The 18003-nt window shown below is 48.2% G+C and overlaps 1 protein-coding gene across 1 annotated transcript in view; it reads right to left on the bottom strand.

Annotated features, from left to right (window-relative positions):
• The window catches only part of LOC142257611 (T-lymphocyte surface antigen Ly-9-like), a 37452-nt gene extending 20945 nt beyond the window's left edge, over positions 1 to 16507 (bottom strand). The window contains exons 1-7 of the mRNA XM_075329749.1: positions 16480 to 16507; positions 12315 to 12404; positions 12013 to 12216; positions 9832 to 10146; positions 9192 to 9263; positions 5867 to 5919; positions 4730 to 4802 (exon numbers count right to left, since the gene is read on the bottom strand). Of these exons, the coding sequence (XP_075185864.1) occupies positions 4730 to 4802; positions 5867 to 5919; positions 9192 to 9263; positions 9832 to 10146; positions 12013 to 12216; positions 12315 to 12404; positions 16480 to 16507 (835 nt within the window). The remainder of the gene's footprint in view (positions 1 to 4729; positions 4803 to 5866; positions 5920 to 9191; positions 9264 to 9831; positions 10147 to 12012; positions 12217 to 12314; positions 12405 to 16479) is intronic.
• Between the last annotated feature and the right edge of the window lie 1496 nt (positions 16508 to 18003).

The following is an 18003-nucleotide window of genomic DNA, read 5'->3' as shown; positions in this document are numbered from 1 at the left end:
TGTACCCCGAGTGTCAGTGTCATTATCCTGTACCCCAGTGTCATTATCCTGTACCCCCAATCCCAGTGTCATTATCCTGTACCCCAGTCCCAGTGTCATTATCCTGTACCCCAGTCCCAGTGTCATTATCCTGTACCCCAGTGTCAGTGTCATTATTTTGTACCCCCAATGTCCTTATCCTATACCCCAGTGTCAGTATCCTGTACCCCCAGTGTCAGTGTCATTATCCTATACCCCAGTGTCAGTATCCTGTACCCCCAGTGTCAGTGTCATTATCCTGTACCCCCAGTGTCAGTGTCATTATCCTGTACCCCCAGTGTCAGTGTTATTATCCTGTACCCCCAGTGTCAGTGTCATTATCCTGTACCCCCAGTGTCAGTGTCATTATCCTGTACCCCCAGTGTCAGTGTCATTATCCTATACCCCAGTGTCAGTATCCTGTACCCCCAGTGTCAGTGTCATTATCCTGTACCCCCAGTGTCAGTGTCATTATCCTGTACCCCAGTGTCAGTGTCATTATCCTGTATCCCCAGTGTCCGTGTCATTATCCTGTACCCCAGTGTCAGTGTCATTATCCTGTACCCCCAGTGTCATTATCCTGTACCCCCAGTGTCAGTGTCATTATCCTGTACCCCTAGTGTCAGTGTCATTATCCTGTACCTCCAGTGTCAGTGTCATTATCCTGTACCCCAGTGTCATTATCCTGTACCCCAGTGTCAGTGTCATTATCCTGTACCCCCAGTGTCATTATCCTGTACCCCCAGTGTCAGTGTCATTATCCTGTACCTCCAGTGTCAGTGTCATTATCCTGTACCCCAGTGTCAATGTCATTATCCTGTACCCCCAGTGTCAATGTCATTATCCTGTACCCCCAGTGTCAGTGTCATTATACTGTACCCCCAGTGTCATTATCCTCTACCCAGTGTCAGTGTCATTATCCTGTACCCCCAGTGTCAGTGTCATTATACTGTACCCCCAGTGTCATTATCCTCTACCCAGTGTCAGTGTCATTATCCTGTACCCCCAGTGTCAGTGTCATTATCCTGTACCCCAGTGTCAGTGTCATTATCCTGTACCCCAGTGTCAGTGTCATTATCCTGTACCCCCAGTGTCAGTGTCATTATCCTGTACCCCAGTGTCAGTGTCATTATCCTGTACCCCCAGTGTCAGTGTCATTATCCTGTACCTCCAGTGTCATTATCCTGTACCCCCAGTGTCAGTGTCATTATCCTGTACCCCAGTGTCCGTGTCATTATCCTGTACCCCAGTGTCAGTGTCATTATCCTGTACCCCCAGTGTCATTATCCTGTACCTCCAGTGTCAGTGTCATTATCCTGTACCTCCAGTGTCAGTGTCATTATCCTGTACCCCAGTGTCAGTGTCATTATCCTGTACCTCCAGTGTCAGTGTCATTATCCTGTACCCCAGTGTCAATGTCATTATCCTGTACCCCCAGTGTCAGTGTCATTATCCTGTACCCCCAGTGTCAGTGTCATTATACTGTACCCCCAGTGTCATTATCCTCTACCCAGTGTCAGTGTCATTATCCTGTACCTCCAGTGTCAGTGTCATTATACTGTACCCCCAGTGTCATTATCCTCTACCCAGTGTCAGTGTCATTATCCTGTACCCCCAGTGTCAGTGTCATTATCCTGTACCCCAGTGTCAGTGTCATTATCCTGTACCCCAGTGTCAGTGTCATTATCCTGTACCCCCAGTGTCAGTGTCATTATCCTGTACCCCAGTGTCAGTGTCATTATCCTGTACCCCAGTGTCAGTGTCATTATCCTGTACCCCAGTGTCAGTGTCATTATCCTGTACCCCCAGTGTCAGTGTCATTATCCTGTACCCCAGTGTCAGTGTCATTATCCTGTACCTCCAGTGTCAGTGTCATTATCCTGTACCCCCAGTGTCAGTGTCATTATCCTGTACCCCCAGTGTCAGTGTCATTATCCTGTACCCCAGTGTCAGTGTCATTATCCTGTACCTCCAGTGTCAGTGTCATTATCCTGTACCCCAGTGTCAGTATCATTATACTGTACCCCCAGTGTCATTATCCTCTACCCAGTGTCAGTGTCATTATCCTGTACCCCCAGTGTCAGTGTCATTATACTGTACCCCCAGTGTCATTATCCTCTACCCAGTGTCAGTGTCATTATCCTGTACCCCCAGTGTCAGTGTCATTATACTGTACCCCCAGTGTCATTATCCTCTACCCAGTGTCAGTGTCATTATCCTGTACCCCCAGTGTCCGTGTCATTATCCTGTAGCCCCAGTGTCAGTGTCATTATCCTGTACCCCAGTGTCAGTGTCATTATCCTGTACCTCCAGTGTCAGTGTCATTATCCTGTACCTCCAGTGTCAGTGTCATTATCCTGTACCCCCAGTGTCAGTGTCATTATCCTGTACCCCAGTGTCAGTGTCATTATACTGTACCCCCAGTGTCATTATCCTCTACCCAGTGTCAGTGTCATTATCCTGTACCCCCAGTGTCAGTGTCATTATACTGTACCCCCAGTGTCATTATCCTCTACCCAGTGTCAGTGTCATTATCCTGTACCCCCAGTGTCAGTGTCATTATCCTGTACCCCGTGTCAGTGTCATTATCCTGTACTCCAGTGTCAGTGTCATTATCCTGTACCCCGTGTCAGTGTCATTATCCTGTACCCCCAGTGTCAGTGTCATTATCCTGTACCCAGTGTCAGTATCCTGTACCCCCAGTGTCAGTGTCATTATCCTGTACCCCCAGTGTCATTATCCTGTACCCCCAGTGTCATTATCCTGTACCTCCAGTGTCAGTGGCATTATCCTGTACCCCAGTGTCAGTGTCATTATCCTGTACCCCCAGTGTCAGTGTCATTATCCTGTACCCCCAGTGTCATTATCCTGTACCCCCAGTGTCATTATCCTGTACCCCCAGTGTCATTATCCTGTACCCCCAGTGTCAGTGTCATTATCCTGTACCCCGTGTCAGTGTCATTATCCTGTACCCCCAGTGTCATTATCTCCTGTACCTCCAGTGTCAGTGTCATTATCCTGTACCCCCAGTGTCAGTGTCATTATCCTGTACTCCCAGTGTCAGTGTCATTATCCTGTACCCCCAGTGTCATTATCCTGTACCCCCAGTGTCATTATCCTGTACCTCCAGTGTCAGTGTCATTATCCTGTACCCCAGTGTCAGTGTCATTATCCTGTACCCCCAGTGTCAGTGTCATTATCCTGTACCCCCAGTGTCAGTGTCATTAATCTGTACCCCCAGTGTCATTATCCTGTACCCCAGTGTCAGTGTCATTATCCTGTACCTCCAGTGTCAGTGTCATTATCCTGTACCCCAGTGTCAGTGTCATTATCCTGTACCCCCAGTGTCAGTGTCATTATCCTGTACCCCCAGTGTCAGTGTCATTATCCTGTACCCCCAGTGTCAGTGTCATTATCCTGTACCCCCAGTGTCAGTGTCATTATCCTGTACCTCCAGTGTCAGTGTCATTATCCTGTACCCAAGTGTCAGTGTCATTATACTGTACCCCAGTGTCAGTGTCATTATCCTGTACCCCCAGTGTCAGTGTCATTATCCTGTACCCCAGTGTCAGTGTCATTATCCTGTACCCCCAGTGTCAGTGTCATTATCCTGTACCCCCAGTGTCAGTGTCATTATCCTGTACCCCAGTGTCATTATCCTGTACCCCCAGTGTCATTATCCTGTACCCCCAGTGTCATTATCCTGTACCCCCAGTGTCATTATCCTGTACCCCGTGTCATTATCCTGTAGCCCAGTGTCATTATCCTGTACCCCCAGTGTCATTATCATGTACCCCCAGTGTCATTATCCTGTACCCCCAGTGTCATTATCCTGTACCCCCAGTGTCATTATCCTGTACCCCAGTGTCATTATCCTGTACCCCAGTGTCATTATCCTGTACCCCCAGTGTCATTATCCTGTACCCCCAGTGTCATTATCCTGTACCCCAGTGTCATTATCCTGTACCCCAGTGTCATTATCCTGTACCCCCAGTGTCATTATCCTGTACCCCCAGTGTCATTATCCTGTACCCCCAGTGTCATTATCCTGTACCCCCAGTGTCATTATCCTGTACCCCCAGTGTCATTATCCTGTACCCCAGTGTCATTATCCTGTACCCCAGTGTCATTATCCTGTACCCCAGTGTCATTATCCTGTACCCCCAGTGTCATTATCCTGTACCCCAGTGTCATTATCCTGTACCCCCAGTGTCATTATTCTGTACCTCCAGTGTCATTATCCTGTACCCCCAGTGTCATTATCCTGTACCCCCAGTGTCATTATCCTGTACCCCAGTGTCATTATCCTGTACCCCAGTGTCATTATCCTGTACCCCAGTGTCATTATCCTGTACCTCCAGTGTCATTATCATGTACCCCCAGTGTCATTATCATGTACCTCCAGTGTCATTATCCTGTACCCCCAGTGTCATTATCCTGTACCCCCAGTGTCATTATCCTGTACCCCCAGTGTCATTATCCTGTACCCCAGTGTCATTATCCTGTACCCCCAGTGTCATTATCCTGTACCCCAGTGTCATTATCCTGTACCCCAGTGTCAGTGTCATTATCCTGTACCCCCAGTGTCATTATCCTGTACCCCCAGTGTCATTATCCTGTACCCCAGTGTCATTATCCTGTACCCCAGTGTCATTGTGATTGTGTTTAGCCTAAATGAAGGTCTCGTTTGATAATAAAGAGAATCACTCACCTGTATGGGACACCATCGATGTTGTAAATGTCATTAATTTTCCAATAAACCCCTTCTTTATCTTTTTCTGAGGCTGAAAATAAAGCAAATCAATGTTTTCTTCCTTTTATTTATGTCCACAGAAGTCGCCCCTAGGAAGAGGGGGACAAACCACTTCCAGACAACCTTGGTTACAATTAGAGAAAGCTATAAAATGGCAAGACAAACACAGCTGCAAGGCATTATGGGAAAGTTAGGTCAGCCATGCCTGTGCTGGGGTATATCAACTCCCTCCCACCGAATTGATTTTCTCTTCATTAGTGTGAAATCACAGTGTATTTGATAGGGGTTTTTATAAAAAAAAAGTAATCCCCCCCATAGGGGCAAAGTCGAATATGACTCCTGACTTCTCTGATTCCGGGGGCTATCACATATGGTCAGATATATCATGACCGCTAGTTGGCACGTCTATGACATTTTGATTATAATTCGATGTGCTGAGGTCCCCAAAACCGGCTATAAAGAAAAACAATCTTTGTTGCCCATAGCAACCAATCAGAGCTCAGCTTACATTTCATAAACTGCTCTGGCAAAATGAAAGCTGAACTGTGATTGGTTGCTATGGGCAACAAAGACAATTTTTCTTTTAGCCAGTTTTGGTAAATGAGGCCTTTATTTATCTATTTATGATGAATTGAAATAAATTTAAAGGGGGTGTTTCACTATTGTACGACACCTCATTATTGGCCCAAAGATGGTGAAAAAAAAACAAAAAAAAAAAAGCCCCAACAAATTAATACCTCCTGGACCGGCGCGGCTCTTCCGTATTCAACACATCATGTGACTCCAGCAGCCAATTAGTAGCCGCCTTCCATCAAAAGATAGGCGCCAATCCATACAGCATCTATCATTTTTGTTTTTCTGCCACCTGGTGGCCAATAACCTTTATGTTTTTTTTTTTTTATTTTTTAACCCCAGGAACCTGGAGTATATTTGGTGTTGCTATGGCGATCCCCTTATTTTAGTCTCCACCATCATAAAAAAATATATAAAAAATATATAAATAAAATGTAATAAAATAATAATGTCGCACTTACACTTATGTTGTGGTTTTAATTTTTGACGGCACCAAAAAATCAAGATACCACTAAGGATTACTAACAGAATAATGATAACCGGCATTCCTTTTGTCATAAAATGTCGATGCCCTCCTATGAGAGTGAAGACAAAGTTTTACGCAACGGAAATGTCAAGCTGTAAGCCACTGTATATCAGAAACTTCAGAACTTTACATCTAGACACTAAGAACCTTAAAACTAAGAAAATGGGCAACAACAAATCACCAGAATCCTAAACTAGTGGACAACAAGAAAAGCCATATGTAGGTCTGGATGAGCAGCACGGACCAGAGGTGATGATGCTGCGGACCAAGTCTGGAATTTTACAGTGTTCAAGACAGGCAATGGGAAAGCAAAGCTGGTGTCACAGAGATTTTTACAATCTTTGCCGACTGTCATGGTGGTGTCGGGTTCTGTTCAGACTACAGATTTTGACACTCTATCCGATAACTCCTCTGATGTCTGTAATCAAAGCAGGCAGACTCGTGCTTTGACCTGCAGAGTGAACCACGGGGGAACACTATTCTCCTTAAAGAGACTTTGCAAGCCAGTCTGGCTGCCAGTAAGGGGATTTATAGCTGCAATGCCCCTCTGGGAAATATTCAAATTGTCTCTCCAGGAAAGGACCTGCAGAGTGGTAATTCATAGGCAGGCTAGCAAGAGTTAATCTCTGCTGGTCTACTTGTTTGTCTCCTTTGATCACATGTTGTACGGAAGCCAATCACGTCTGCTCCCCTCCTACATATGGTGGCTAGATCCTTCCACCTATGCCAGCTATAGTTTATCTTAGCTGGTCTGGTGAAGTGTTGTGATCCAAACTATCTGGTGGTTGTTACACTTGTTGCTGAGATGCATTTTTGTTGTTACCTTCCTGCTCTTGCTTTACTCTTGAGTTTCACATTGTCTATTGCTGTGTGCAGTGACTCAGAGTTTTGGTTTTCCCCACCTGTCTTTATTTATTTTCCATTACACCCCTGCCCCTTCCTTCCATGTTGGGAGGTGGGGTATCAGAGTAGTACTTTTCAGGAGCATAGCCAGGAACCAGACTCGGGCATCTCCATCATCAGGAGTAACCCTGGGTTTAGGGGTAGCCTTGGGTCTCCTAGCATAAGAGATAGGATAGCGGAGGACAGGGGCTCCTATGCTAAGAGTCAGATTGTGACAGCTGGAAGCTGTAGATGCAACTTGAAAGGAGCTATATACAGGAATAGAAGAAAAATATATTCAATCAGGTATCTTGGATTAGGGATATGGGTTACCACCGGAGCTGCACAAACAAATAATTAAAGAAAACAGGTTTGAAACTTGTAGCTCATCGAAGCAGAGGAACAAAATTCATTAGACTGCGCAAGAAGTAGTAAGTTGGTGGAAAAAAAGAGAGTTGTAAGCAAGATAATGAGCCAACTATCTCCAGCATCTTCTGGTGGAAGATGAGTAAACTCCTGCAAAAGCACATGGTAGCAAGAGCAAGGTGCTATACTTCCTGAATACTCAGGCAACCCATGGCTACCTGAGCCAGCTTTAAAAGGTGAGCATGATGACATCAGAGATGCTTACTGGATTACTAGAGTAACCCAGGGCAAATTAGTACAGCTAGAACCAGCTATAGGAGAAGGGAGCAAGGCCCAGCGGTAGAGCCGGGACAGGTGAGTAAAAATACTGAGCATGAAAATTATGTACACCATAACTAAAGACCAAGAATCGTGAGCATAAACCACTTGGACACCAATAACCTAAACACTAAACTATTGAACAAAAGCAAAAGAGGTCTAAACCATGTGTATCATTAACCCCAGCACTAAATATTAAAATCTGAGCACTAAACCTCAGGACACCAAATACTGAAGCATGAAACCACTGGACAATAAGTATCTTAGCACTAAACCATATACACCAAGAACATCCTCTTTAAACAACAGGAAACCGCAAAACTAAACCACTGGACACCAAAGACCAGGAAACTCAGCCCTAACCTCACGAACATGAAGACACATTATATCTAAATTCCTTGCACATCAACACTAAACCAATGGATACCAAGAAACTGATTGCTATTCGACAGAACATCGGGAAACTAAGCACTAAACCAATGAATAACCTAAAAAAAGGCACAAAAAAACATGTACATCTGTAACCTTTGCATTAAACACCAAAAATCTGAGAACCAAACTCCTGGTCACCAGGCATGTAAGCATTAACGTATCAGACATCAAGCCACTGAGCAGTAAACCATGTTGACCAAGAACAACAGCACTACAGCACTTGAGACTAAGAAATGTAAGCATGGACAACCAAACTCAAGCTCTATAACACTGAACATTGAGAACTAATGTCATGATGACTATGGGATAGCAAAGAACTGCTCCTAAGCTGACCCTCAAGCTAGGGGCCCCTATGCTCTCTGTAACCTCAGGGATACTCCTGACAGTGGAGAGGCCTGAGTCTACTTCTTGGCCTTGATCACGATCAGTCCTGATCTGATTCCCCCTCTCCACGGGGAAGGGGGGGCCGGAGTGTGAAGAAACCCATGGATAAAGACAGACAATGGAAAACCAATACTCTGTCACACAGAAGTAGAGTCAATAAGAGATTTAGAAAGAAAACATAAGTAGGAAGAAAGTACAAAGCAACAGGGGTAAATTCCACATCCAGTCCAAGCAATAAGCACAACTTTGACCAGGGAGTCTGGGACACAACACCTCACAGACCAAGATAAAATAAACTATAGCTGGCATGGGTAGAACGATTTAACCAGCATAAATAGGAGGGAAGCAGATAGCAGTGGTAGGTCTCCCCACAACATGTGATTAAAGGAGGAAGCAAGCTAGCAGAGATTAACTCTTGCTAGCCTCCCTATGAATTCACACACAGCAGGTCGACGCCCGAGTCTGCCTGTGTTGATCCCACACAAAAGAGAAAACATTGAGTGGAGTGTCAGAATCTGTAATCTGAACAGAGCCTAATGCCTCCATGACAGTCAGTGAAGTTTGTACAAAACTATGTGTGATAACTGAGCCCTTAACCATTGGACACCAAGATACTTGAACACTAAGCCCTTTAGGAACAAGAGCAGTAAATGACTGGACATCAGGAACCTGAACACTAACTTACTATACAAGAAGAAGCTAAATCTAAACCTGTGTACACTAGGAAACGAGGCATTAAACCACTGGACACCCAAAAAAGTGAGGACTTCACCATCAGACACCAGGAACCTGAGTACTAAATACCTGGACACCAGGACCTGAGCTCTTATCCACTGGAAACTAATAAACTGAAGGACATAATTTTTTCAGCTGTAATGCACAAACAACTTTAAAACATGCTTAAGAAACTGTTCACACTTGTCTCTGTGGTTTTCTCACCTATAAACAATGAGCTGGAGTTGTCAGAGGCCGAAGTTGTACTGCTATTTGAAGTGCTGATCTGTGGCTTATCTGCAATAAATCAGGTGCAAAAATAGTAAAATCGTAGAAAAAAATTTGGTGTGACCCATCTGAGTCAGTTGACTTTTAGCTGGATGATGTATAATAAATTCTTAACCTTAAAGGGGGTTTCCAGTTGACAAAAAGTATTCTCAAAAGGACTCAGGCTAGTTACAAATAATAAAAGAAGTGATATTCACTCACACTGATCGTACACAGATTCTCCATTCTCGCACAAGTCTTCGTTCCAGCTTTTACCAGATCCCTGTTCGTCTCTACTTCCTGGTTCCATCCATGACACATCAGAAATTGTTGTTCAGCCAATCACTGTTGGAGGCGGGTCATTACAGCTGCCAATGATTGGCTCAGAGGGCACTTTTTGTATGTTAAGGACAGGACTAGCAAGCAGAGACCAGAAGGAACCAGGGAAAAGCTGGAACTGGTTTTTTGGAGCATCAGTGCCGATGAGTATAACTTGTTTTGTTATATTTAACCAGTCTGCTCCTTTTTAAGAATAATTTTCATTCACTAATAAGAAAATGCTTAAGAAATAAATGTTAAGAGCATAAACAACACTTACCATACACAATAAGATTATACACTTGAGTACATTGGCTGGATTGCTTTATATTTGCCATATAGGGACCTTGGTCTTCTCTGGTCAGATTGGTAATTACTAAGGAGCCGTTACTTGTAGCGTTCAGTCGTCCCTTATAAGAGTGTATTATATCTTCAATGACATTACCTGGTCTTGTTTTAGCAATTGACTTTAAGTTCTTTTGAGTTACCCAAGTGATGTCGTTGATCTCGGGAAGATCCACTTGGATGGTTACCTCTCCTCCCTCCACGCCGGTCACGTTCCTGCTGTCTCCACAAGATGATCCAGGTGCCACATCTGTGAAGTGGAAGGAGGAGATTCTATTATTACTAAACACCTAAACTTTATTTTCTATAAATTATTAAAAATCTTAGAAAGTGATGTTCAGGAGATCCCTCCTTATATGTTAAAGTCACCATTGATTGGCTGCAGAGGTCAAGAGACTGCTGGATGGAACACAATCACTTCCTATTCTAATGGGGATCCTGAGAGGAGTGTCACTGATATTTAAAAGGTTATTAATGTTTATTTATTTTTTAGAACACTCTCTACTCCTGTGAAAATATTTAAATATCTGAAAAACTATTTTTAAAAAGAGCTATTTTGTAAGAAAAACAATCAAATCGAATATAACATCCTGCAGTTCCAATTTCGGCACTTACCGGATCTTTACAGAGCTTTACTTCCTGGTTCTGTCCAGAAATGTTTGCTCAGCCAATCATTTGCAGGAGGCGGATCACCACTGCAGCTAGTGATTGGCTGAGTGGACAGGAAACAGTAAGTAGAGACTATCAAGGAGAAATTGTATGCTAGAACAGGACTTGTCTAAAATTGGAGCTGGGTAATATATTTTCTTTTTATTATGTCCCTCTCACAGAGGAGTGAGAGATGCAGTAACCAGGCAGTACACTAGGTGGCACTGGGGACACCTAGAAGTCAAACAGGCCGGTGTCAGAACCGAGAGGGCACAAAGAGACACAGGAAGCAGACAGGAGAGAGGTCATAAGACAAGCTGGAGGTCAGGTACCAGGAGAGTAAGTATTAAAACAAGGGGCAGGCAGAAGAGTAGTCAGGGGAGAAAGCCGGGATCAAGAGCTAGAGGGGAGTAGACAGAGGCAGGTCAGGGGTCAGTCCAGGGTTGAGTACCAAGATCAGTCACTATAACCAGGAGACAGGTGCTACTACAACTTAGCCAGAGAATACGATTGGCGCCTCTCCGGGCATGAACTCCGAGATAAAGGAGAGCAACCGCCCTGAAGCGGCATGTGTGAGTAAGCCCCTCTCACAGCCGGAGAATAACCCGGCGCAGGGAACAGCCCATCACAGGGCAGGGAATAACATGTGATTGCACACAGGAGAACCTAACAGAAGGTTCCAGCGTAGAGCCATACTGCAAGTTAGGGCCTTGACACTTTTTTATTTTTAATCTTTTAACTTTTCTAAAGCCTGCTTTACACCTTTCAATTAAGCATACGATATCGTATGCTATGTGACCTGGCCCCATCGTCGTATGTGCAGCACGTTCAATTTGTTGACCGTGTCGCACAATCGATTAAAAGCTGTCACACGTACTTACTCTTCCATACGACCTCGCTGTGGGCAGCGAATATCCACTTCCTGGAGTGGGAGGGACATTCGGCGTCACACCGACGTCACACGGCAGCCAGCCAATAGAAGCGGAGGGGCGGAGATGAGCGGGACTTAAACATCCCGCCCACCTACTTCCTTCCGCATTGCCGGCGGAACGCAGGTAAGATCTGTTCATCGTTCCCGGGTTGTCACACACTGCGATGTGTGCTGCCTCGGGAACATTGAACAACCTGACGTTCAATTTTTAGGAAATGAACGATGTAAATGCGATGAACGGCTGTCACACGCTACAACACCACTAACGATGCCGGATGTGCGTCACTTACGACGTGACCCCGCCGACACATCGTTAGATATGTTGTAGCGTGTAAAGCCCGCTTTAGCCTTTAAAGAATGTTTGTTTGTTTTTTTTGCTTAAAAACTCCTTTAAGACGAAACGTTATGCATGGTAAAGTAACGCACCGTACACTGTAAGATAATACATCTGTTTACATTGTCTGGTTATCCATATATTTGCCACATAGAATGCTTGGTCTTCTTTGGTTAGATTAGTAATTACTAAGGAGCCGTTACTTGTAGCATACAGTCGTCCCTTATGTGATAATTTTATATCTTCGATGACATTTCCTGGTTTGGTTTTAGCAATCGGCGTCAAGTTATCTTGAATTATCCAGGTGGCGTCAATGAACCCAGTGCGCTCCACTGGTAGGGTCACTTCTCCTCCCTCCACACCGGTAACGTTCTTACTTTCTCCGCAAAATGATTCACTTGAAACACCTGAACGAAAGGAGGGATTTCATTTACTATTACTACTTAGTATGTGTTTTCATTTTTCTCTACATGTTTTTTCCCCCAAAGATCAATGAAAATCTTACAGGCACTTGACCGTCTCAGCCAATTAGTGGCTGCATGGACCAGCTCCACCACAAGAGGAGGTAGAAAGATCAGTAGGGACCTGGGTAGCCCTATTAAGGAATGAAATGGTGAATATTCATTTTCTTTTTTTCATTTTAGACCACTCTGGGCCCGATTCTAAAAGAGTTAGCCATAAGTGAAAAAAATCAACGCAGCAGTGAGGTGATGGGTGAAATGGGACATCATCCCTTCCAGAACAGGTGAGCGGTGGAGCTAGTGCAGCAGGGAATTTGAGGGGTAATAGAATGAATTGATTCAAAAGAAATAAAATTTGTATCAAATTTTTAGGATTTCAGTAAACCCAATGAATTCAAACAATTTGATACATGCAAATCACCTAAAATGGTCATTATTATTTTACAGAATATAGAAGATTATATCAGCCAGAGAAAGATCAAATTAAGCTAGATTTGGCCAGCCAGGCATCCACATCACATGGCATAGTGCAGCAAATCATGAAGGACTATCAGAGCCTGTATAAAAACAAGGCAGGGAATGTAGCAACCTCTGTAAAAGCAGAAGCAAGGAGTGCATCAACCAGTATAAAAACAGAGACAAGGAATGCATCAGTCAGTATAAAAGCAAAGGCAAGTAATATGTCAGCCAGTATAAAAGCAAAGGCAAGGAATGCATCTGTGCCACCCCTGCAGCGGTCAAACCACTCGGATCCGGGGATCTGCTGTGACTCGAGGGTCTCCAGACCCGGGGGCTCGCGGCCACTTCAAATGAAAAAGGGGGTATTTACAGGGGATTTAGAGTTTGTGATGCCATCCGTGGTTTGCAGTAAGGGGAGTACAGCCGATGCCGATGGGAGTACCCAAGGGAGATGGAGTGGGGCAGCCAGATGACGTTCCCTCCACGGGTAAGGGAGGCCCCGGGACTCTGGATGGTGGAGATGGTGTAGGGGAGCTTAGGGCTGGTTTGAAGCAGGTGAGGACCACGTACTCACTCAGGCAGTGTTGGTGATGATGCGACCGCAAAGCAGTCTCTGACATCAAGGTAAACCAAGTCTCTGGGTGCCGCTGCCCTATTGGTGGGGCTCGTCCGGGTGTCCGTCCCCTCTGATACTGCTGGATGGTCCGGAGCCTGCCTTCGTACACAATTAGGAATGTTCTGGTGTCTTGTTGGCTTAAAGCTGTCCGAGCCCCGCTTCCTACTTGCTGGTAGTGGAGCTGCGCTCTCAAGGGCTCACACTTGGGATTTTCATGGGCTGCGTGGGTTGGAAAGCCCTATCCCCCTAGTTGCGCATGTGCCCTCGATCTCCGAGCTTCTTGGGGACAGTCCATAGAGACACTGTCCTCCACAGGTTAATTGCCCAGTTGCCTGAAGCTATTCCCCGACTTAGGGTTCTGTACCCGCCGTGCTTTCGGTCCCAGACCGGTTATTAGGCTTGAGATGCCGACCGTCCTCCAAGACCGAGTCTAGGCACCCAGCCTCAATACCCTGCGACCGGGTCTCCGACTCCTCTGGGCCCAAACCACCGTCCGCGACCCAACCTACAACATACAGGGAGCCACCACTCCCTCAGCTCCTTACTTCTTAAGGGTTACTACTGCACTGTCTACTTCCTTCCCACTAGTCTGCCTGACCCCTAGGTGGGCGGCCCTATTCCAGCTAGGCAGCCCACTGGTGTGCTTGGCAGGGTGTGATGTGAGGTGTGGTTGGGATTTGAATGCTGATGGAGGCAGTACCATAAGTTGGGAACCCAGAACCATGAGGGGTTGAGTCCTGCACCAAAGGGTAGAAAGTGCAGTACCCTGTGACACCCTGACCAGTCCAGGGGCGTCACACATCAACTAGTATAAAAGCATAGGCAAGAAATGCATCAGCCAGTATAATAGCAAAGGCAAGGAATGCATCAGCCAGTATAAAAGCATAAGCAAGAAATGCATAATCAAGTATAAAAGCAGAGGCAAGGAATGCATCAGCCAATCTTAATGTAAAGGCAAGGAATGCATCAGCCAGAATAAAAGAAGATGCAAGGAATGCAGTAGCCAGTATAAAAGTAGAGGCAAGGAATGCAATAGCTAGTGTAAAAGTAAAGGCAAGTGTGACGCCCTGGCACAACCATCTAGTCACAGATAGGCCCCCGCATTACACCTTCCCTCACAGGCAACATCAGCCAACCTCAAAACCCTAGTCACCCCCCTTTAAGGGCTTGATGGACACACCAGGGGGCCGAACCAGGCGGGTGGGAGACACCCACCGAGGAGTCTAGACAGCCCGGGGCGGGAAAACAAACAGTTTCAGTTTGTAGTTCAAGTTGGAGAGAAGTGTGGGCTGGAGCTGTGTGCAGCTCCAGCGGAGGCGAAAACCCCAATTTGACAGTCGCCAGGGTAGCAGCCCTGGTGCCAGCGGCTAGGAGGCAGACGGTGGTCCCCGTCTGCAGGAGCTAGGAAAACGGTAAGGTGCAACCATGGTGGACCGGGACAGGGTAGTGGCCCGCCGATTCCGTCCAGGGGAACCGATCCGGAAACCGGAGCACCAGAGGGGGTACTCAGATCTTGAAGCCAAGCACAGAAACCACTGCTCTTGGTTAATTAACCGATTGAGGCCAGGACTACAGGTTCAGTCCCACCCAAAGTCCCGACTGAAGACAACAGCCCACCGATAGGGATAAGAGGTCACCTCCAGGGCCCATAGATCCCACGAGCCACCGTCTGCGGGCACGGCTCCTTAGGCCACATCCAGCCGGGAGCGGACTCCTGAGTTTTAGACTGGGAAGTCCAACTGACACAAAAAGGTGCAGAGGAACAGGATAGAGACCACCAGCCATGACCCGAATGCAACCGGCCGTGGCACCAGCCACCACTCAGAGATCCCACGGGCCAGCGTCTGCGGGCAAGGGCTCCTTAGGACACATCCAGCCGGGAGCGGACTCCTGAGGTTGCAAGCAGAGGCAGTCCACCATTCTACAGGGGTGCAGGAGACAGACAGAGACCACCAGCCGGGTGGGGGACCAGAACGCAGCCGGCTGCTGGCACCGACCACCATCATTTTGGTTTACCAGAGACTCGAGTGTTTTATTCCAACAGTGAGTACACCAGTACCCTCTGCGGTCACCCATCTCCCTGCACCAAAACCCAGCGGGTCCCGAGGCCATCATCCCTGCCCACGGAGGGGTTAACAACTTGCTGCACGGCATCTCCCCCGGGTGCCCCGTCACAGCAGCGGTGGTGTCCAACCTCACCACACACACCAAACACCAAACCCCCTTTATTCGGAGTGTCCGCAGGACCCCCGGGTCCGGAGACCCTCGAGCCACCCACCGGAAGGTCCGGGCCCGAGCAGCGGCAGGCTGCTGGCACGGGGGCGGCACACCCTGAAACTTGGCGTCACAAACAGGATACTTACCCATCCACTTACCTGGTGGAAGTGTGCCTTGTGCTGAAGTCAGCAGTTATCCGTTGTAGAAATTTCAGAAGTCACCATCTTGCCACCATCTTTGGCGCGAAAATTCCTTCCCAAAGTCTTCTTCCCCGAGAAAAGGACGCGAAAGCCGAAGCCCCGCCCCCTGGGAACGCGGCCGAAAAGCGAGGCCGGAAGCGCAAAACGAAACTTACGGGCCTAGGAGAAGAGTGCCGACGAAAGACCAATGGGGGGCGAGTGAAGATGTCGTGCCATGTGACCGAGCGGATAAAGGGCAGGGACGCCAGGACCCCGCGATCCTTGTTCCTGGACACCAGCCGAGCAGTATGGCCGCACCATCTGGCAAGCCCGCGGTGGAGGAGCCCGCGCCTGGCACAGCGGCCTGCGTGGAAGCCCGGATGGAGCAAATGTGCCGCCGCATCCAAGCTCACGCAACCTGTCTGCTCAGGTGGTGGGCAGCCGAGATGGCGGAGATAGCCGCGGCTGTGAGGATTCACGAAGTGGAGACAGCGTCGGAGGAGTGGGTAAGCGACCCACACCCTTGCGTCCCCCAGGGACCGGCCATTCAGGCTGAAGGGCCCGGTCTGCCTGCCCCTGCCCGCTGTACTGCCTCCCTCGCTGCCCGCACCCGCGACTGCCTCCCCGCTCAGTCCGCTGCTACCCACATCGGCAGCGGTACCCGTACCTTCGGCCTGTGAGGACCAGCCCGAAGTAGCCGCCGACAGTCAGCTCGGCACTGATCCCGGCTCCACGCACCACCAGCGTCCGGAAGGTGACCCGTCATGCCCTGGACCCGCCGCCGATCCTGGAGGAGGCCGCGCCCCGAGAGATGACAACGTCCCCGGCAGTCCGCCCGGCCAAAGCGGAGGCGGTCCCCGACCAGAAGCCAGCGCTGCAAGAAGCGCTGGCCGCTCCCAGACTCCCGACCTCGGCTGAGGTGCAGCGGAAACGTGCCTGCGGGGCAGCCGTACAAGCCACGTCACAGCGGGGCCCTCCATTGCAGAAGGTGTCGGTCGTGGCCGGCATGGAGGTGCTCCGGCTGGGCTCGGCCCACGCGCAGGTTACTCGGGAGCAGACGACAGATGCTCCATATTGGGAGCAGCAGCAGCACCAGCTGGGCCGGGAGATTGCCGCCCGTGAAAAGAGGAAGGCCGAAGTCCTGTCCCGGACCTACAAGGAGAAGGATAACCTCCGAAACGCCACCTACTGGGTGAGGGGCCTGATCCATGAAGGCCAAGTCCGGCACTTCAACCCCCGGAGAGGATGGGGTTTCATCTTCGAGCCGGGCATGGAGGCCGAAATTTTCGTGTCCCGGAGGGACGTGTACCCGCATCTTCCCGTCGGCCATTCTGACCGGGACTTGGAGCCCGGAGAGCTTGTAACATACAGCCGGCACTGCGGAGAGAGGGGGTGGTTTGCCCTGGATATCCGGAGAAGGGTAGCCAGAAGTACCCCGCAGTGCAGCCACCCCTTTTCGCCACCCTCCAGTCCTGATTCCAAGTATTAATGTGGTAGCGGTTCCCGGCTACCCTACAGTTTAGTTCCCGTTGGGACCCTTTGAAGTTCCCGTTTCTCTAATGTAAAAGACACAGCCGAGAACTTGCAGGCCAACCCAAAACTTTCTGGGCCTTGTAAATAGCCCCTGACCACCCTTTTCACTTGCCGCAGTCTCCGGAGAAGCTGGTTGGAGGAAGGGCCTGCGGTGGAGTCGGCTGAGGTCCCGTCACCTTGGAAACCGGTGACAACCCTCCGGGTCAGGGGTCCTCTGGACGTGGGACCTCTGAGAGAGACTGCCGGGTAAGGAACTTATTAGCCGGCCCGTGTGGGCACTACCCAGCACCGAACCCGTTTCCTGGACTGGGGAAAAGGGGTGCGCACCAGTGTTTAGCGGTGGCACTAGGGCTAGGTTTGCTTGGGTGGGTGAAGTGAAAAGGACCCGGTCCTTTCCCGTCCCGGTTAAGAAAAGTGTTATTTTATGCAACGTTAAAGAAAATTGCCTCCTGTAAGGGATGACCAGAAAAGTCTTTGTGAATTGTACAAATGTTATTATAATTGTAATGTTTTACCCTTTTATCTTTTCTACAGTTACAAAAAGAAAATAAACCGGTTGTGGTCGGACAGCCCGAGGATGGTCTGTGTTTTACCAAGGGGGAGTGTGACACCCTGGCAAAACACAGGTAGTCACAGATAGGCCCCCGCATTACACCTTCCCTCACAGGCAACAATCAGCCAACCTCAAAACCCTAGTCACGCCCCTTTAAGGGCTTGGACACACCAGGG

The sequence above is a fragment of the Anomaloglossus baeobatrachus genome, chromosome 12 (genome assembly GCF_048569485.1).
Source record: "Anomaloglossus baeobatrachus isolate aAnoBae1 chromosome 12, aAnoBae1.hap1, whole genome shotgun sequence".
NCBI lineage: Eukaryota > Metazoa > Chordata > Amphibia > Anura > Aromobatidae > Anomaloglossus > Anomaloglossus baeobatrachus.
This window is presented reverse-complemented; position numbering and strand designations above follow the sequence as displayed.